The sequence below is a fragment of the Pezoporus flaviventris genome, unplaced genomic scaffold (genome assembly GCF_033815535.1).
Source record: "Pezoporus flaviventris isolate CSIRO_AGI_PZ_B2104156 unplaced genomic scaffold, CSIRO_AGI_Pfla_v1 ptg000030l, whole genome shotgun sequence".
In the NCBI taxonomy this organism is placed as follows: Eukaryota; Metazoa; Chordata; class Aves; order Psittaciformes; family Psittacidae; genus Pezoporus; species Pezoporus flaviventris.
This window is the reverse complement of record NW_026892578.1, coordinates 10,471,129-10,492,816: the sequence shown is the minus strand read 5'-3', so window position 1 is coordinate 10,492,816 and position 21,688 is coordinate 10,471,129. Positions and strand designations below refer to the sequence as shown.

Genomic DNA, 21,688 nt, shown 5'->3' with positions numbered 1-21,688 from the left:
CCTTTCCTAGGCGGTTCTTAATCCAATGCAAGGCTTCCTCTTCACGTTAGCATTCTATGGCTGGACAGGATGGAAGGTGGACCTAAAATGGCGAAAAAGAGAAATACCCTGGGAATCAATGTCCTCATCCACTGTGGGTGAAAATACCTATCCCTCACCAGTGAACTACCAGAACAACATCCATGATTCAAAGAAGATAGCAGCGACTGAGAGCCAACAGACCGATGAGGCTATAAGCATGATGTCTGAAGGTAACAGTAGCAGTGATGACAGATTAACTAGGAGCTCTCCCATCTACCAGGGCTGGTAGTTTATAAGTACAGAGCTGGATCCCACTTCTGACATTCCCATGTCATTGTGTGAAACTGTTGCATGCTCTGGAATTAGGTTTGTGCCCAATGGCTTGATGTCATTTCCTATAACTTGTATGTGAGAGAAAGAGGGAGCGTGCGAGGCCAAGATATTATGGTTTATATTTTCATTTGCCTTACAGGATATGTGTTAACAGGTATAAAGGCTTGATCCTTTTTCATCGGGAGTGTATCTCTGCAAAGATCAATGTTACTTATGATTGATTTTCATCCATTTTGTTTTAATCTCTCTTGTAACTTCCATGTGGTAGAAGAGTCTTTTGTTTAAATAAATAGACTATTAATATGCTGAGATTTAAATTTCTTGCCTTGCTTGCTTTGCTTAGCATTAAATTCCTCACCAAAAATTACAGCTCTGAGGTTTCTGAGACAATATTTCCAGCCTTGACACTCTGGTAAAACATTAGTGACATCAGCCTTTGATATAAGCACAAATATTTCCTGTTTGTGTAGAATATCACTTACATAGTCTTAATTTAGCTTGTGTATAGGAATTTTCAGTTTGGTTTTGTCTAGGGACCTAACAGCTTAAAAAAAAAGATAAAATCAGGCCCAGCCTAGACTCCATAAACACACCAGAATAACGGTTCCAGTTCACTCCTGGTTCAAGCAAAAATAAACCTTCAAACTGACTGTAATATGGATTCAATTTGATCTTTATATGAACCTGTCTACCAGGATTATGATTGTTAAGGGCAGCTGTATTAAGACATTTGCAAAGAAACACTAGATGATCTGAGTGCTCATCAAAAACCAGAGTAAGTCAAATCAATAGTCCTTTCTCTGAGGTGTGCTCTGTTTTATGTTTTCATCTCCTGAACAAAGAGATACTACATCCATTCTCCTCATCTTTTCAGAGGATTTCACCCTTTTATGGTGCAACACCCTAAGTACCTATATACAAACAATACCCCAGATAGGTTGAAAGTTAAGACAAAAATGATGGCCACGTCTACCACAGGCTTGTAACTTCATGTCAGAAGTAAAATTAGTACCATTTAAGTTGTTTACAATGCAGTTTGACTGATGGCATGGTGGAAGCCCCTTGAGCCCAGGTAGCCTCCCTCCTTTCCTTCAGCATGCGGCCAGGGCTGGGCATAAAACAAAACCTATTTTTAAAACCCTGTTCACACCCCCTTTGGCTGAACTTCACTGGCTGTCCACACCTTTCTTTTCCAACCCAGTTTGGTCCCAGCTATTGTAAAATAAATATCTTGTTAAAGACAGCTGGAAGTTTAGTGCAATAATACGGGAAGTTTAAGCTGCTGTGTTACTGAGGGGACTCCCAGGATGGTTTGAGACGCAGGATCAGCAGAAACTATACAGAAAATATATTGATTTGCTGTTTTATATAAATTGCCTTTTAAACTGATCTTTTGATACAACAAAAAATGATCGGATAATTATTTAGGCAGATCATTACAATGCAGTAGAAACCTTTGTGGGTTTATGGCTTTATATTGCTGTTGTAGCTGTCAGAAATACTGGCAGATCACCAGATTCTTTCTTTTCACAGTCATTTGTTTCCTAGCTAAGTATGGAGAGAAAGCACAGGGCCTTGGGAGCCGATTGTATCCATCCTTTTGAAACAGAGACCACATTTTCAGTGCAATACTCATCACAACTGCATTTGAAAGAGCAGGAAAAAGGCAGAGATGGAATTGTTGGTAAACCTTTTCAGATGCTAGGGTGTGGGCCAAGCTACAAAACCCTGAACCCAAGTGAACAGGCTCTGGCTTTACAGGAACAATCATGTGGCACAAAAGCACTTGGGAGGTGACAGGCAAGAGGCCCTGTGAGGGCTCAGCAACTAATCCCAGCTTCCTTTGGCCGCTCCGGGGCACACATGGGACAGGGACAGACACGGTGCCTCAGCCCCAGCCCCAGGGCTAGGAGCAGTCCCTGAGCAGTGCCTGGTGGCTGCTGGTACTGGAGCACTCCTGTGGCTGGGAGAGCCTCTTGAAAGGTCGCTGCTTTGCTCCCCTGCTTTTCTTGTTCTTGTTCCTTCTAAGTTGTCCTTGGGATGTGTGTGATGTGTTTGTGTATTAGTAGTCCATTGGGATGTCATCAGGAAAAATCAAGACTCACTTAAGAGCTTAAGAAAGACAATTGACCTAATTCTGATGCACTGAGAAAGTGATATGGGACACTGTAGAGCAAACCAACAGTGCTTTTTAACTTAGAAGTAGGTGTGAGGAGTTTCCTTACTTGCTGTGCCCAGTCTCTGGTGGATGCACATGAGGCATTCCTCCACAGCTTAAAATGGGGTGATAATTGATTCTGCTCATGTGTAGCCACGACCACATTTAATTTCACCCTGCACAGACCTTCTTCTTACCTCACTGTTTAACAGCTCAGGCAAAGCATTGTCTTCTCCAAGAGATGCCAGGGTTGCCCATCTCTTGCATCATTAGTGTGCTGTTGAGGTGCATCTCCCCATTGCCCCTGCTGCCTGTGCTTGCTGCTTGCACATGGGGCAGCCTTGGGCTGCTGCAGCCACCTTCATTTTTGGGGGAAATTAAGGGTGTGCTCCAAGTGTCAGCAAGGGTGCACTGTAGAATCGTTGAATCAACCAGCTTGGGAAAAAGCACAACCATTACGGTAGGACTGTCAAGCCCACCACTAAACCATGTCATTAAGGGCAAACTGATATCCTCTCATGACTGCCCGATGATCTCCAGCCACAGATGCACCTCATCCCCCCCTTCATAGTGGCCCCACACAATACAGATGATGCCCCTACCCCTCATGGCCACCCCTCACAGCCCATGGCTGCCCCTGCTCTCACCTCACAATCTCCCCTGAACTCTCTTGGCTGTCCATCCTGTCCATCATGATCTACCCTCATCCCTCATGGCTGCCTTTCCTGTCCCCTCATGACACGACTGCACCACCTCTCCCCCCCATAATCTCCCCTCATGGCTGACCCTTCTCTCCCCTCATGATCTTCTGTCATCGCTGCCTGTGCTCTCCCTTCACTGCTGCCCCTGCTCTCCCCTCACAATCTCCCCTGAACTCTCTTGGCTGTCCGTCCTGTCCCATCATGATCTTGCCTCACGCCTCATGACTGCCCCACATCTCTTCTGTAACACTGACCTAAACACTGTCCTCTGAAGTTTGTCATCCACTCACCACTGAGAGGAACTATGCTCTTATCAGCACATAGAAAAACATCCATGTTTTCATTCTCATGACAATTTGTGTCTGCATAGCCCTCATAGCATGTCAATTCCAGCATCTGGATTTCCAGCCTATGATCACTTCAAATACACGTGTTTCTAGGAGTGTGCTGGCCTCTGCTCTGGTAAATGTGGGAAGTGCTTGTATCTGGCATGAATACTCATTTTCTAAGGTGCCTTTCAAACATGGCTTAGGTTAACAAGGGAGAGATCCTGTCAATACTGAAGTTCATAGATGCAGTCAGAATCTATGGTCTTCATTTTACGCTGCCTATGGGAAGGGCTCCCTTCCGCAGTCACATAGCTCGTCAGTTCATGAGCAGGAATGCAGCTGTTTCTGTGGAATAGCAAGGTGTGACTCAAAGAACTAAACAGGGAATGAGGTCAGGTATTGCCTAATTAATAAAATACATGTGGCTAAAGTGCTGTTTTGAGAGTACAAAAATCGTCAGTTTACCTTCTTATAGCTGGGTCATGTGAGAGTGCAACAAAGCCTTTTGGAATTTATTGACATTTAAAAAAAAATAAAATTTAAAAAGGTAGTCGAATCCACACAGTGAAATAAAATTGCTGTACAGGAATCTCATTAAAAGGTCATCTATGCATACAGGGCAATGCAGCAGAATTGCTTCTGTTTAACACCCTACACTCCTCCCAGCCAGCTTATCAAATCCATCCACACACTGTAAGTGTTCTCTGTATTCCCCAAAACTTATTTTTAAGCCCTCAAAGGTAAAATGAAAACTTCCAGGGTAAGCGTCTTCTCATATCCTGTAATACTTTCTTATACACTCCTAGCTGTTCTCTGTTGCTGGAGGAGGGCATATAGAACTGGGTTTGACCTGCCAGCCTTGTACATTTAATTACCATTTTATTTGGCCAGATGTTCAGGCTAATTGCAAACCAGAAACATAATAGACCACTTGAATAGGCAGACTTCTTGCATACCAAAGCTCTGCATTTATGAGGTCCTCCATATGGCTGAATACCAAAATCCGAACTCCACCTCTCACTAAGCCCTTCCTCTGGTCTTACAGACCAAAGACATGGACAACGCCAGAAAGTGAAATGCTAAATGCTATATCCCCTCCTCCCCGTATAACAGGACTTGTAATTCAGAAGTTGTCCTTGCGTATTCATTACAGAAAGTTATCTGATCTTCTAACATTTTCTTAATTTTCACAGATTCCTCAAATTTACAGTAATCCCCAATGTAAATCACTAAACCACATGTAGTTAATGTAATTTTGAAACAAGCCAGATGATGGCTGGCTCACTCATCATTTAAGAAGCAGACGCGCATCTATAGGGACATTGAAGCTGACAGCTGAAGAAGATACAGTCCTACTGAGAGAAAAATAGAGAGCACAGTCAAATCCAGGGATGCATCTGAATCTGTTTTCCTGGGTTTTTCATATTTCCTTGGATACACTGTGAGCTGTATGGAAATTTGGTTCTCCCACTGCATCTCTCTAAGCAAACTCATAGGCATTCAGGGCTTTTGAAAGGCTGAATTCAGAGAGCTAAACTCATTGGAGCATTTGTAGGTAAAAGTTTCAAAAGGCTGAGAAAATTCACTGAATAGCATTTGAGTTTACAGCAAAACAAAACCCCAAAGCAAACTAAAGCACTTTCTTCCACACACCTCACAAGGCTGGGTGCCCTTTTAGCTCTCTCCAGCATCTGTGTTCTCACACTGTACAGGATTGAAAGAGTCCTAGAGAAGAAATCAGACCATCATACCTAAAGAGAGAAGGACTGTAGCCATCCCTAGACCTTTGACAGCCCCATGGTGATGGTTTGTTGTGCGCTCCCAGCTAGCCTACCCTTACAGCTTCTCTGTATGTTTAAACATGTGCAGTGAGGATCTGCTGGGCTGTGGACCTGCATGACTCAATCTGCAGAAAGGACCAGCAGGCACGGGTGTGTTTTTGTGTGTGCTGTGTAATTGAAAGCCCTGACAAGATGTTCTGCTTTTAATGGTAACATTAGAGTGAGGGTTGGAAGGGTGAGGGTCTGGGCCTCCTTGATGGAGCCCGCCAGAGCCAACAGGGCTCTCTGAATTGGGTCAGACACTATGCAATGGAAACATCTGTGAGACCCAAAGGTGGCATCCACACACAGAAAAGCTTGTGTTTCTGACTAATACAGAAACATGTCTCAGGGGTAGAAAGCTTAGCTCTAAATCTCAGTTTGAATGCCTCCAGGATTAGGGAGCTTTTAGAGCCCTGTAAATTAGTTCAGGCTTCTCAGTGTTTTGCAGGAGTGATTATTTTGTGAAGTGATTAGCTGATAACAAAAAAGTAAAGCTGATGGGCTCCTTCAATGCCTCATACATCACATATGTTTGAACAAGTTAGTATAGGATAAGACAGGTCCAGGCCAATTGTATTTATTGGAGGATTCGTTAATATGATCACTTATAATGCCATAGACCCTAATTTGTTCTTAGTTCTATTTGCTTCTACAAGACTGTGTGGCTGAGCCTACATTTTTCTCATTTTTGTCTTTCAAGTACCTTTTACAAGCAGAATGAGAGGTGAAAATTCAACACTGTGTTAAAGAGCTAACAGAAAAAGGTATCTGTTATTTATTACAGTAGGTTCCTTTTATGCCCAGATTAGTATAACACCCTTAGTTTTAGAAAAAGCTATAATGTATCTGGGAAGTTGGACTAATATAAAACCAGTCCGTGGAGTCAGAGCTGGAGTTTGGCTGTGTACAAGCCCAAAGCTGCACAGTGTGGCGAAAGTAACGTAGGTGTGTTACTCCCATGTCTGTGTTACTTTCATAGTGAAATGTCTGTAGGGAACATTTGTCTCTTTGAAAAGCCAGCACCTTGAGCAGGGGAGACTGGCAATGAGGCAGCTCACTACTGCATGTGGCTGTGTCCTGTCATGAGTGGTGATTCCTGAGGAGACCATGGGTTTCTTTTTGTGTGCTGGTGTTGTACTGGGATGAGATTCAAGCAGCCTTCCCCACTTCTGTGGGAAGGAAACTGGGTCTTATGGGTTGGAGAAGAGCTGTGGCAGGTTGAGATCATAGAAACACTGAATAGTTAGGGTTGGAAGGGACCTTAAGATCGTCTAGTTCCAACCCCCTGCCGTGGGCAGGACACCTCCCACTAGACCAGGTTGCTCAAAGCCCCATCCAACCTGGTCTTGAACATTGCCAGGGATGGGGCATCCATAACTTCCCTGGGCAACCTCTTCCAGTGCCTCACCACCCTCATAGTGAAGGATTTCTCCCTAAGGGGTTCCTCCCTTTGGAAAGCAGGATGATGGCGCGTCTATTAACAAAGACAACCTGTGTCAATGAAGCCTTGTCCTGCCCTAGTTTTTCACCAACTTTCCTCTGCCACCCATGACCTACTGAATGCTTTCATACAGCATAGCCAAGAGGGACTCAGAGGGTAAATGGAGGCCTTGGATACCTGCTCTCCAGATGCTTTTGTTGAGATAACCACCCATTTATGCATCTGTAAGCCTCTTGAAGTCTTGAAAATATGTAAAATCAAATGTGACCTCTTTTATCCTGCTTATTAAAAGAGGTAGGTTTTAAAGTCAGGGGTTAAAACAATGCAGCAGGGTTTCTTGTGCAATGTGAGGAACCTGCTGTGTTAGCTGGGTTCTCCTTGCAGAGTCCTCTCCCTTTAGAGGGCACCAAGGCTCAGGACAGCATGAACACACTGGCAGCCATTCATTGCAGCTGTAGCCACATGATAGCATCTGCTTCTTTGCGTGCTACAGCAGATCTTGAATGGATTTCCTTGAGGAAAAGGAAGAAAAGCAACACCACAATTTTCTCTTTAGGCTAAAGCACTTGAGGGAGCACCACATTTTATGTGGCAATGAAAGGATGTTCTCCCACCGTGCCCCTGGTCATGCGCCTCCATGTGACAGGGTGACAGGGAGCACAGCATTCTTCGCACCAGCTCTGTCCTCAAGGGACCAGACAGGACTTGCCAAGGATGAGAGGCATTCCCCCAGCCATGCTAAGTACTCTGGGTAACAACCCAGCTCTGCTAATGCCTCATGTCAGGCAGTCAGCCATCTCCTAGGAATGCAATTACACCCAGAACAATATGGCACAGGCTAGATAAGGAGGCTTTTTCCTAAATTCTTGGGATTTTACAGTCTGAAAGCTGGCATACCTAGATTCCTTCAATGTAATGTCTGAATAAAAGAAAAGAATAAAAGAATAAAATAAAAGAAAAAATAAATCACATCTACATTAACAAAATACTTTTTTTCCCGAAGACTAAAGACGTTTAAGTAAATATCCTTAAATGCAGTAGAGGCATTTCTCCTTTGACTGCTGGGGTCTGATGCTAGTGAGCTCCATGACTTCAGTGGTAATGAGGCTGATGTAGAATAACTGGAGACCCGTGAAAAGCACAAGTGCGTGAGTTGAAGACTCACAGGCAGCCACAAGGGTCTGAGACTTGTTCCTCTCTTTTAAACACATTTATCCTCCCACAGGGAGCAGGGTGGTGGGACATGCAGGTGCCCATGTCGCTGCTGCTGCTGTCCCAGTGGAAAGCAGTGACCAAGTGGCAATATGTAATACAATTATTTTTGTTTTCTTTCCTGCTAGAGGTGCTGCTGTGGGTTCAGTTCCTTCTCCCAAGTTACAAGCGATAGGACAAGAGGTAGCGGCCTCAAGCTGCACCAGAGAAGGTTCGGAGTGGATGTTAGGAAAAACATTTTCACCAAAAAGGCGGTCAGGCATTGGAACAGGCTGCCCGGGGAAGTGGTGGAGTCACCATTCCTGGAAGTGTTCAAAACCTGTGTAGATGAAGCCCTCAGTGACCTGGTTTAATGCTGATCTTGGCAGTCCTGGGGTAATGGTTGGACTTGATGACCTTAAAGGTCTTTTCCAACCTAGTTGATTCCATAGTTGTATGACACTGGAACAGATTTGGATTAAGAAATGGGTCAGGGTTTTGGTGTTTTTTCTAAAGGTAAATTTTAGGTAAGGTTTGGCGGGGAAAGCTGTGGGATATATTCTCAGCTTAGAGCTGTGCGCAGACTATGCCCTTTCTCCTCACCCGAGTGCTGATAATTTCTGCTTGTTTCTCTGACACTGCAGAAACAAGAGAACAGGCAGAGATGTGCTAGTCTGTATTGGTAGGAACGGGAGGTTTTGTTGGGAGGGGTCTTCAATGATGTGGGCAGTAAATCTTCCCCAGTCTCAGGAGGGCTGGTAGAGCTTCTGCAATGATGAAAAATGCTGACTTTTCCCACACCAACACCTTCAATTTCCAAACTGGAAACTGAAATTCTGAACCTGGAGAAATACACCGGAATCCGTCAATATTTTGCAGACTCTGGCACAGAGTCCAGAGCATCTTTATTTATTTTTTTTTCCTGTATTGACATGTTTTTGAACCTCTCTACCCATATCTAGGATATTCTGCTAAAAAAAGCTGATGTTTCTTGTCTGTGAAAAGATTTCTATAGATGTTACTCCAGCCTTCAGCAATGTCTCTGTACTGAGCAGGCCCGGGTAGGAATCCAGTTCTAAAAGTTGGCTATTAGAAAGGGTTGATAATTTTTTAATTGCTTTGATCTGTAGTCTTTGATCAAGTCATGAGACCTGGACCTTTAATGTGGGTAAGAAAAAAAACCCACAAGGGCTGTCTGTGTGGGCTGACTGCACCACAGGCTCTGTGCCTGTGTCATTCTCCATAGAGGAAGGTGCCCGGGTGGAATGATCAGACACGGTCATTTGATTGCACAGGAATTTCTCACTATTATCCCCAAAGTAGCTTCTGGGAATGAAGCTGACATGCAGCGGTTGTCCAGGACTTAAAAGACAGCAGCACCATGCTGTGGACATTCCCCGTCAGGTTTCTGTTCCTCTCAGGATTCTGTGATTCTGTGCACACTGAGGGTGCTCTCTGCAGGTCTCTCGGCAGCTTTCAGTCCAGTGGGCAGGACACTGTAGCTGGAAGGATTGCAGAAAGTCTCAAAAACCGTTCTAAGGTTTTGGCCTTCCTGTCTTTCCCTTGAAGAAAACGATCAGTTTTTCAGGAACTGCAACACAGCGTGCAGGGACGTGATGCTCCCTTGACAGTGCAGATTTTCAGGAGCCTAGAGGGATAGATTTCCATTCTGGAAGTGCAAGATGGCAGTGCTTCACACCTAAACCCATTCTCGTTTGTGGTGCATTTCTTACTGTGATGAATTATTCCAGTGAAGGACAAGCATGCCAACTTTGTCCCGTACTTAATGAAAAGGGCTTGGAAAGGGGTGAGCAGAATATTTTCTTGAGCTTATTATTGAGATATATATTGAATGATTTACACAGTGAAGCCAAGGCTGCTTCTGTATAAGCAGAAGATGTCAGACCTTGAAGCAAGAAAAGAGGATATAGCTGCTTTCCTGTGGTTAGGTTTTGTATTCTTTTGGTTTTGTGACTATATTTGAAAGGAAATAGAAAAAACCTATCATCTCTAAGGAAGCAAAGATCTTCCTTCCTGTTGGGAAGGGAGTCAGCAGGGATGATAAATTCCTTGCCAAGTGAGTCGTTTCTTCACGTAAGAGACTTCAAAGCTTTAAAAATTACTTTTTGTACCATGGAGGTTAGATATGAAATTGCATAGGCTCTTAATGGATGAAGCTAATCTGTCCCTTGGTGGGTATAGATACATAAAAAGATGGCAGGGAACTAAGGGATTTTGCGTGAGATGCTGCAATATTACATCTTCCCAGAACAGAGCTAACAAATACCTGTTTATTGTATTGCAGGCTGACAGAAGTGAGAAGCAAGTGTTTAGGACTGCTCAATGCAGCTATCAGATACTTTATGGGCTAAGTAAATATTTATAGGATAAATAAAGGAAATCTAAACTACAATTTTGTTTGACAGCCCCACATTTTCTTGAAACGTGCCTGGAAATGACATGACTGAAAATAGTGTTTAAGAAGCAGGTAAAGTGAAAGCTGTTATACAGCACTACCTATTAAAGCTGTAGTCCCTTGTGGCTGCCTCCTTAGCTCTCATGTTCTTTATTTTGTTATGAAGACCGCTCTGGTTCCTGGTCCTGTGGGACCTGAACAAACGTATTTGTCCTACTGCTTGTACAGTTACAGGGAATTAATTGTGCATTAATGCTGGGCAAACTTCAGAGCATGAACTGAGACAAGTGGCATGGAAGGGCATTACTTCCTCTTTTTGAGTACTTAATGACATGGTAAGGTGCTCATCAACAGCATATCAGTTTCTCTAGCATCTGAGTCTTCCCAAATGTTGTACATCAATCCTAAGTTAATGCTCTAGGTCCTTAAACACCTAAAAATGAGATGATGTGACAGAAAAGACTGTTTGATCTGAGTGGCAATTCCTTTTGAAGGGTTTTCACAATCTTTCAGACTTACTTAGGTGAACGGGGGCAGCATGTTACATTACATTGTCCCAAGGCAAAACCCCCATGTTTCATGTTTAATTCCCCACTGAGTACTATGGGTACCAGTTAGTAGAATAAAACCCAGTTAAAACCCACCAAACATAAAGCTCCCCCCCCCCCCCCCTTCCCCCCAGTGTCCTTTGAGGTGCCAGTGACACGAGCCTCAAGCAGAAAGAGCTCTGAGATGGTTCACATGGGAGCTCCTGCCAGAGGGGATGACTGTGACTCTGCTGCACCAGCTGGAATACCCTGAAGTGCTTAAAAAACCTCCATCTGCTCAAGCAAGGGTGAATTTAAACCTTCCTAGCTTAAAGAAAAATTAATTTATTTTGATCAGAACGACAGTCCAATACTTTTTATGTGGAGAAACCTCCTTTTGAGGAAACTTTTTAAAGGAACCTTTTCAAAAGTGACTTAGTTCAACTCAATTGGTTCCTTACCAAGCTGTGTAAGTTTCCAATAAATGCATCAGTGGTGGTGGGAGAATAAAACTGAACAATAAGCATGTGATGTGAGCAGCCATACAGGTGACCTGGTTGAAGGGAAAAAGTACTGAACAGAAGACGTCAGCTGAAATACTGAGAGAGAAATTGTCTGCTAGCCTGGGTGTTGTGAGCCTGGGACCCAGAAGCATCCTTGAGAAGCACAGCAAGCATCTTTGAAGTGCAGCTGGGTACCTAGAAACCAGAGACATCCTGAGACACCCTCGATGAGCACAAAACCAAGGAGGCTGGAAAAAGGGGAAAACACCCTGAGAAAGCAAGAGTTGGTAACTGACATTGGCTCTTCTAACTGCAAGAACAGGAAAAGTCCTGAAAAATAAACACTGGTCTGAGAGAACAGAAATCATCATCTGCTAGCTGTCCTAGGTGAAACCCAGAAGCTAAAAGCATCTGCTGGCTGCTCAAAACGGTGGCATCCTACACCCTCTTATGTCCCTATGACTCTACCTGTTGTTCCCTTGTTCCCTCATGGAGCCCACGCCTGGGGCCTATCTGCTTTGTCCTCCCATCTCTGGGATGGTTGGTGCCCTTTCCAGATCTGAGGAATGGGCTTGGTGCATCTAAGCACATGAGATAATCCATTGTATCTGCTGCTACAAATTGGTTTGTTTCATTAGTAGTAACTTTGTTGTAACCTGTAATATATACATGTATATATGTGCATACACACACACTTCATAGCTATTATTGGGTGCTGCTACAATCCACTGTTGCTATAATTAACTGCTCCTATATTATAGATTGTTGCTCTACTATCACTTGCAGATTCTACTTTATAATAACTTGCTATACATATATATGCAGTTGCTTTCTTGATCATAGGTATACTTGCTAATGGTGGTATTTGTGGTCATCTGTAATAAAGAAAATTGAGAGGATAAAGCCTCAATGCCCTTGTGTATTACAAAACCCTATGAACCCATGGCCATAATCTTTCCTGTGGGCCAGGCAACCCTGGAAATCATGATACCACGTTATAGATTAGTCACTCAAGCCCAGCTCTTAAGCGCAGGATGCAAAATAGCCAGAAAAGAATAAGGAACAACACGCACAGAATTCTCTAATATCAAAATATAGCAATTTATTCAAGACACTGAATATGATCTGTTGATTCTCTCCTTAAAACAAATGAGCTACAATACACAAGGTGAATTTGAAGAAAGTGTGGGTGGGGAGAAACAAAATAAGGATGGATGTTGTTTCAACAGAACCTGGGAAATGCTGAAATGAGAACCAAGTCTGGCTGCAAGTCTGACACAGACAATAAAAACTGCAGAAGCCAGAATTCAGAATTTCAGTGAGTGGCTGAAAGAACATTTCTGCAATTGACAAAGAACCACATCTTTTAAAAAGGCAAAAAGAGGAAAAAAAGGAGGAAAAATTAAAAAGGGGAAAGAAAAAGAAACCCCAAAACAAAGCAGACCCTTACATTTGACAAAGTGCACTTCACTTGGCTCTAAAATTAGCAATTTTTTTCTTTTTTTTTTTTTTAAACAAATTAAAAGGAAATTTCTAAGATGTAGCATGGGGTTAATGTGTGTATAACCCTGTAAGTCAGGCCCTTTAGTGCCCCATAAGGGACCCAGTGTTTTCTACATAAAAGATTCAGTATCCTTCTAACCCACAGAAATCGTGTGGTTTTTCAGAACCATTTTTTCACTTCCAGGCCAGTTCCAGACAGCCAGCAATGACAAACACCCAAAAAATCCTTGGATGGCTTCAGAATCCTGTTTGGTCACTTCGGTTTCTCAATTTCTCTTCTGTTACGAAGAACTAGGAAAAAATAATCAAAAATGTTGCATGAAAAAGATGATATCCATCAGCCTGGTGCTTCCTGCTGTTCGGTCACGGGGAAGCCAGGGGATGCCCAGTGGAGGAAAGTGAGAGCTCCCACGAGGGCAGTTCTGTGGGCATAGGCTTAGATATCCACATCGAAGTACAGCCTGGAAAAGCTTCTCTCCCACTGCCCACCTCCTAAAGAAACCAGCTCCTTAGGCTACGATTAACTTTCACAGCTACATCTTCAGCATTCCTTAACAGATGCCCTCACTTCAGCTGGAAACTCTCTACTACAGCATCTCTGAGGATTATGTCTTTAGGGTCTTGGGGAGGGGAAGAAAGGCAAACTTCCTTAGCTTCTCACATATGCTGCTTTCTAATCTGATGGTCTGTAGAGAAAACTCTCCGGAGCCTCTCACACACAGGCTTTGCAAACCATCTGATTTTCAAATTCTTGTTTCTCTTGGCTTCTTACCTCCATGTAGGTAGGCAAAGAAACACAGGAAAATGAAAAAGAAACGGGCATCACAGACACTGACAAGTTATTTGCAGTAGCTATCCCAGGAACAACCATGAGACATGGTCCCTGTAGCCAGCCAGCAGTACGGTGTCATTGAACTCGAACTGAGCAACCTCGTCTCTTCAAATCCTGAGGTCTGGTCTATTCAGTCGTTGCTCAAGGGACAGAGGCAAGGCCAGGGCCCATCCGCGCTGCCCCCCGCTGCCTACAGCCCAGGAACTTCTGTGTATTACTCTCAGAAATGCCACCAAAAGCAGCATAGGAAGTTAACACACAATGACTGTAACCAAACCATTGGCCCAACCATGCTTTGTAAAACCACATTAAACCTTTGTATTCAAATTCAAGTATCTCTTTGAACAAGGAGTCTTTTTTTCTGAGTAGCGACTTTAAATCAGTAGGTACACATGGTTATAAACCAGTACAAAACTGCCATGTGGTTATCTACAGCCCATGTTCTTGGAGCAGAAAATTAAAACCAATACATAAATGCATTCAACATCAAAAATAATCCTTGATGCCTTTCAGGGTCCAGTTCTTTGATATAAATTACAAAGAAGCCTGTCATTAGTAACCAAAATCCCATGTAACTGTTTTCACCTCAGGATTGAGTAACCTGTCTAAGAGTTATTTATTTTCATTCTTGTCTCCTTTCCAAATGTATCTCTAAGAAATGCAGCCGAAGCTGGCAGTGGCTAGTTCTACTGGAAGGACTAAGATACTGTACAGATACAAGCATAAAGAAAGGAAAACACAGGAGAAGAAATGCCATACAGATTCCATGATGCCATGATAATGCCATGGTTCTTGGCAGGTCTTATGCCACCAGTTCAGTCCTAGGGCTCTGGTTTTATGTTTGTTGTTCAGATCACATCACATCACCACTTCCAACAGCTGTGGTCAGATCAAAGGGAAGAGCCTGTGTTAGGGAAACAGTGACTTCAGGCAGGAAGGTACTACATGATGTTAAGGCCGTTCTCTGCTTGTTTTTCTCTCTCCTACAAATACTGGCCTAGTCTGGGGGCTAGAGAACACTCCTCCTTCACTTGGCCAGTTTTGAAGATTTGTCTAAGTAATGGCTGCCACCCCCCCAAGTTGCTTCATAGCTTACAGCATTTTCTGTACACTCTGCCTGTGCATCCTTCTTGGCATCCAGTGTTAGCTCTTAAGAGTAATGCAGTCTTCAGCAGGCATCACTGCCACGTCTAGCTTGCAGCAGGGAAATCTTGTCTGAAGTGAATAGGTTGGTGCTTCGGAAATCTTTCTTGCCATTCCACTCATTTCACCCACTACAACTTTAAGTGGTGCGTATGTTGAGACAGAATTTAGACATCCTTTATCATGTCCCCACCTAATGGAGAGTCCTATGTTGTCTTCTGAGCACCACACTGAGGACACCGTCAAAGCTGAACCTGTCTGGGCAGTGAGCAGAAAAGTGAGAAAAGCACAGATCCAGATGTTTCCTTGTAGCACAGAGTACACGTACAGCTGAGGGTGAGGGCAGCACCACATACTGCCAGATGCAGTGCACGAGCCTGCTTCTAGGTCTGTGCTGACCGTGGATGGAGAGGAGCTTGGCAAGAGTCCATTTTTCAGCTGTGACAGATGCAGTGAATGTATCTTGGTTCAACTGGTCTCCTGAAGTCAGTGGTAAAATCCAGTTGACTCACTGGAATAGAAAAAGCTGAGTAGGATGAGTAGTGGAGGACAGCATTGCTCAGCAAAGCCATAGGCAGCCAGTCCCATGTTCTGTATGAAATTTGAGCTACCTCTAACAGAAAGAAGATACACAAACATTTTCCCCTGGTTACTGCGAATAAATGAAAGCATGGACTCAAGAAAATGAATGCTGTATTTATAGTCTCAGACTTATGTATCCCTTTTAATAAGTGTACAACACCAAACAGTCACAAAAATGAAACGAGACTGCATATAAATGGCTGGCTGCTGGAAGAGGACTCTTAGTAAATGACTGGCATTTATTGTATCAAATGGCATTTTTTCTTAGAGCACTTTCTGAGAGACAAGAGAAAAAGGATACTGCACCTTTCATGTTCCTTGGACTGTGTCATTCTTTTTGCTTGAATTACACAACTGGTCTACATTTGGTGGCCATTTTAGGCTTTTAAAACTGTTTAACATAAAAAATATTTTTTTTCCAAAAATACACTGGGTTCTTTCTGTTAAAAGTCATCTTTCTCCTGTAAAAATCTTCCCCAGCACTGCATTCTTATATAAAGCACTTATTACACAATTTGCTGAAAGTGCCCTTGAGACGCTAAGATCTGAAGCATGGAGGATTTTTTTTTCCTTTTAAATGGAGAGAAAGAGAGGGAAAGGAAGAGAGAAGAGAGGAGAAGCAGTCTGTCAAAAATTTTCATTGTCATGTCCACCTGGCTGCATCTACTATGGGCATACAGGGAAAAAAGAACAAAAAAAAAACAACAAAAGGGTAAGAAGAAAGAGGAGAAAAAGAGGAAGGAGAAGCTGGGATTGGAAGGGAGAAATAAAAGGAAAACAAAAGGTTCATCCTAAGCCTGGGATCCTCCAGGCTGTAATATTCCAGCTGATAGAAAAAACCACTGAACAAAAAAAGTAGTCTAGAAAATAGAAAGTGTTGTGATTACAAAGTTGAGCATTTCATCAGTACAAACTGGTCTTTGAACGTCCTTTGGGAGAGCAACTGTAGTGTCCAAATTGGAAGGAAAAAATACAACACCGCATGGAGGAGGATTTTTTTTTTCCCTTTTGGTTTATCACAGCATTTTTCTTTTTTTTTTCCTTTTCTTTTATTAATTTTTTTTGGCACAGCTTTTCTTTTTTTTTTTTTTTGTTTTTTTGTTTTTTTCCCCAGCCATCAGAGCAAGTTCTCAGACGCAAACCAAACAGTGCAATGCCCAGCTGGTGGCTTCATGCTTCCAAGGCTCAATGTTCCAGGTGAAAACTATTCCCTCCCCCTCTGAAGTGACTGCGTTTTACTCCTCGATGAAGGTTACGGACAAAATACTAGACACCTGTGGCCAGGGAGAGTTCGTTTCACGGTACACTCTAACTTTGTTCAAGTTCGTACAGTTCTGGAGCTGTTAAGAATAGTTTTGAAGAGTGCTTCTCCCCACACATTCACTGCTGGTCCATTTGAAATTTCTTCTAAAACATTTCACTTTTACTTCCGCAGATCTAGAACACAAACCTGGAGAGAAAAGACTCAGCATTAAGAACCATTTCTGAAGGTGACATGAAGTCCCATTCATATACGGCCCTGTACAGAGCTGATCAGTATGTTACACTCACCAGCCTCAAATCAGCCTCTATTGGGTACCTGTTTGCATGCACACAAGTACGGGAACAAACCAATGGGGGAGAAAACCCAAGGGAAAACCGTACATTTGACATTGAAAACCATACATCTGACATTTAGCTGGGCTTTCATTGGATTACAAGCAAACATTTTGGTGGCATATCCCAGATAAGACTATGGGCTCTTTTTGGTTGCCAAAATACAGCATCCACTTCCATTTCTGAAATATATCCAAAGTAGATGCAGGCCTGGCAGGCATGACACAGGACTGAGAGTGGACATGCGACCCTTTGGAGTGGCTGCTGAAGCCAGGCAAGGCACCATCTCGGATGACACAACTAAGCTCAAGTAACTGAACCATGTCATAGGTGCACCCTTTGTTAAAACCAGCTGAAAAGTACTGCTTTAAATAGTTATGCCAGCCAGCCATGTAGAAGAGTTATTTTAAAAGGCTGTAGAGTATATGTAACATCTGTGCATTGCCCAGAGAAGCTGTGGCTCCCCCATCCCTGGCAGTGTTCAAGGCAAGGTTGGATGGAACTTGGAGCAACCTGCTCTAGTGGAAGGTATCTCTGCCTGTGGCAGGGCAATTGGACCTAGATGCTATTTAAGGTCCCTTCCAACCTAAACCATTTTATGAGTCTATGATCCACAAACTGATCATGCTACAATTGAATTTTTTTTAAAGTAACATTAACAAGAAAAATATTAATGAATAATCAGTATCTATCTCTATGGCAATACTTTTCCTTTACCATGCAATGAAATCTTTAGGCATCATGCTGAAAAAGTGCTCCTTTTGGTACTATTCAAGGGTAAACTTCTGTGGGATAAAACTCCAAAAGCCCCAAGATAACTGTTTATTAGAGCATGGACTGCTGTGACTTCAGCTTCATTAAAAATTGACAGCTGAGATAAATAACAATAGAAACAACACTACTGATGTTCTTATCAAATGTGTATTTAAAAGTCATTCCCATCTTCAGCAACATTTACCTGTTCCACAAACAGTCTTCATTTCCAACAGGAGCACCACCTGCTAGTGTATGCCAAACCTTTCAGAACAGGAGCATTTTTAGTATACCACAGAAAGCTACTTATTTATGTCTTGAGCTGCCTACACCTTCAGCTCTGTCCACAGGACTTAATATGGCATGTATGTTTTTTGTTGATGCTTTCTAGAAGAGTGATCTCCATCCAGCATCTACAATGTGTAAAGCTCCTTACCGATCCATCTGATGCGCTTGCTCCCACTTTGTCTCCTCTAGCATTCCAGCAGACTTCAAAGATGCCCCCGGTGCCTCGGTAGCTATGTACTAGAGTTCCACTCTACAAAGCAAAACAGTATGCAAAGATTTGATATGGAAGTTCACCTCTTCTTCTCTGTCGTGTGGCACTACATTAAAAGAAGAGAGTGGTGGCAAGAGGGAGCTATCACATCACCCAGTTATGGTCATCTCCCTAAGGTGCCTACATTAGGAAACTGGTTGCTGATAACGAAAAGAAACAGGCTCCTCCAGAAAGCAATTTACAGGATTGTCAGATGTCTGGTTTTTGTCAACTCTGTAACAGTAGAGGCTTGGGGAGTTAGGCTGATGTGATCTTCTCTAAAATTTATTGTTAATTCTGGCTGTGAAGCATCAGTATACAGAATTAAATCTGCGGAATTATGATGTCCCACATTTACCCAGAATATCCCCAGTCCCCAGCCTGTACACTCTTTGTATCTTTCACCTTCTCATCACAAAGTATAAGCCAGGTGCATCAGCCTCACAACTGAACTCAGCTTGAGCTTGTTACTGAATAGAAGTATCCCTTATGTCTAAGAATCTATCCATGTCTTTGCTTCATAAAGCTGATGGCACATCACAATGCACCTATTTTACTGTATGCCAGGTGTTTTAGTACGCAAAGAAGCCTGAGCAGAAATGTTCTGGGCAGTCACCTCACTCCACCTGAGTGACTCAACTGTTATTGCTGGGATTAGTATCAGTCAATATGATCAGGTTCTCCTTGGCTGGCAGGCCATGTGCTACAAAGGCACACATATTTTCCATTTAAGCTTTTGTTATTAATGTGTCATTTGAACCAGATGTGCTTCACATGAAGCAAAACAATACCTGAGTATTCCATATATGGACACATTTGTCAAAGGACCCACTGGCTAGATATTTTCCATCAGGACTAAAAGCTACACTGTAGACCGGCTCTTGATGTTTTGTTAACGTATGGATGCAGACTCCTCGGTCAACGTCCCACAGCCGAACAGTGGAATCAAACGAAGCACTGCAAGAAGCATTCAAACACAAACATGTCTCAATTTGGATGTTTATCAGTTTGTAGTTTGATACTGTAAACTTCAGAGTACGCAGTTGTTTTGTTTTGTTTTTTCCCTTGGCTAAGCAATAAAAACCATTTCAAACAGAAAAGCCAATAGGCACTGCAGCCTTTACAGTTTTTATGACAAGAACTGTACCTACAGAACTGAATTCTTGTATGAGGACCCTTTGAGTCTACATAGGTGTGCTGTATATAGGATCAGATCACTAGCCCTTAGAGGCCCAAACTCCCTCCTTTTGAGATTCTACCTGCTATTATTCAGGAAGATCAAATATATATTGTCATTAATAGGATAAATGGCTCCAGAGAGACCTTATTCCTAATGGATTTGCATTATTTAATGAATTAGCATTCTGTAATTCCCTAGCACTGTGGTTCTTTTCACTTTGTTTCAGTGGTGGTTTTTGCTACACTCCATCTAAATCCCAAATTGTGGGCTTAGAGAAAGGCAAAGGAAATAATTAGTATTAAAAATGATAATAAAAGAACAGCTCTAAGAAAGTGAAGTTCTTCCCTGTCTACTCCTAGTCTAAGGAGTAAAACTCCTCCCTAAACTGCACATACCATGAACTAATTTGATAATCCCATGGTACTGCCATCATTTGGCATTCTACAAGTAAATGGACTACCTAAACTCAATGTATTCTGAACATTTTTCAAGTGGAATTTTAAAGAGTATCTCAGCTTTTCTCTGTTAGTTAACAAGGCTATAAGAGTTGTCAAGTCTCTGCCCAGGTGAGTTGCATGACCCTAGTTAGAACACATTCTGACTGGCTAACTGGGCTGCCAGCTGCCTCAGTAAGTACTTTCGTTCTCAAAAGCCGGAGGCCAGATGTGAAGGTGCAGTGCCAAATTTAGAATCCTTTTATCAAGGCAGATGGAAAGTTAAGTATCACACCACCCGATGTTCTTTCTTTTTCTTCTTCCTTTTTCAAGTATGACTCCTTTCCCTTTGTATCCACCCATCTGATTTATGGGTGGATACAGGTACTTTACAAGTACTTTTTACTGGAATTGTCTGGAGGAAGGTTGATGGCAATGTGATAGTATGCTTAGAAGTCAGAAAGATCCTTCTTCCTGGCAGCAACAGAAAGAGGTGTATTTCTTACCTTGCTAACATGATGTTGGAGTTTGGGTTGCTGGTGCCTGGTCCTGTAGGGCTCCATTTGATAGTATAAATCTCTTTGCTGTGAGCCTGAAGATCATGTACACAAGTATCTTGCTTCATACTCCAAATCTAATTACAAAAGGGAAAAATGGCAGCATTACTAACATGATCTCAGCTGAATTATTTCAGTTCTATGTTATTCTTACCATTTGTTCAAGACCTCGACCCACATTCATAATTTATTAATGCAACAGTTTGGCACACACATTAGACTAACCCCATTAGGGGAATGAGCAAAACATTTATTCAATAGATAAGAACTAAATAGTTGCTGCACTGCCCACAGCCGGTCACTCTAGTTTCAATACAGAAGCTTAAATTACTCTATTTAGAAAAGTTTAACTTCATCCCATGTTGTAACAGCAGTCATTTTAAAGAAAGAAAAGAAAGTTTCAATAACTGCTTAGAATCTAGTAATTTTCTCTTATGCCAGTAAAATTTTCCTTTTCCTCCTGAACTCCCATTTGTTTTTAACAGCATAGATGATGCAAGACTATCAGCTATTTATGCAGTGTTACATGGCCAGTTCAAATTTTTGGTGGGCTCTGAATATATATGTGGTGTTCCATTGCTTAATCCAAGGCTATTTAAAAAAATAAAATCAAACTGCTCCAATGAAATTATTTTCAGAAAAGAAGACTGAAGAGAAAGAAAACTCTTTTATTTTCTTTTCAAAGTATAACCAATATAGAATAGGGATTATGCCTCTGTTGACAGGCAAGCAGGTGTATGTATGTGTGTATCAAAATTAGGACTCTTCTGTTACAGTGACATCAATCATGTAACACTTATTTGGATATGATGTCTCAGTTTTCCCACTGGCTGCTTCTCTGCATTCAATCTTTTAGACCGGCTTGAAGAACTATGGGACAAAATGAACTATTGTTCATGCACAGCTTTAAATGATACGGTACTGTCATTCTGAAGATGATTAAAAAATAATTTTTCTCTTTACTTTTTGAACAGCACGAATGGAAATGATATTACCTTTAATGTCATGTCATCGGAGCAAGATGCTAGTAGCATGCCAGATGGGTCCCATTTGATTGCATTAACCTCGTTCTGAAATAAAGAGTGGTTTTATTAACACGCACACATTCCGGGTACCTGCAATGTACT

General features: G+C 42.3%; 2 protein-coding genes across 8 annotated transcripts in view; one reads left to right on the top strand and one right to left on the bottom strand.

Moving 5' to 3' along the window:
* Nucleotides 1-18,365, top strand: part of GPR143 (G protein-coupled receptor 143) — a 31,941-nt gene extending 13,576 nt beyond the window's left edge. Inside the window, exons 8-9 of one of the 2 annotated variants that reach the window (XM_061459881.1) lie at nucleotides 11-251; nucleotides 18,244-18,365. In XM_061459881.1, the coding sequence (XP_061315865.1) occupies nucleotides 11-251; nucleotides 18,244-18,251 (249 nt within the window). In that variant the 3' untranslated portion in view covers nucleotides 18,252-18,365. Of the gene's footprint in view, nucleotides 1-10; nucleotides 672-18,243 lie in introns of those variants that run through there. The other variant, XM_061459880.1, reaches the window with a different exon arrangement.
* The window catches only part of TBL1X (transducin beta like 1 X-linked), a 194,290-nt gene continuing 185,122 nt past the window's right edge, over nucleotides 12,521-21,688 (bottom strand). For all 6 annotated transcript variants that reach the window (XM_061459874.1, XM_061459878.1, XM_061459875.1 and 3 more), the window contains 5 exons: nucleotides 21,557-21,631; nucleotides 20,511-20,638; nucleotides 19,182-19,347; nucleotides 18,289-18,390; nucleotides 12,521-16,953 (listed from right to left, as the gene is read on the bottom strand). In XM_061459874.1, coding sequence (XP_061315858.1) covers nucleotides 16,927-16,953; nucleotides 18,289-18,390; nucleotides 19,182-19,347; nucleotides 20,511-20,638; nucleotides 21,557-21,631 — 498 coding nt within the window. In that variant the 3' untranslated portion in view covers nucleotides 12,521-16,926. The remainder of the gene's footprint in view (nucleotides 16,954-18,288; nucleotides 18,391-19,181; nucleotides 19,348-20,510; nucleotides 20,639-21,556; nucleotides 21,632-21,688) is intronic.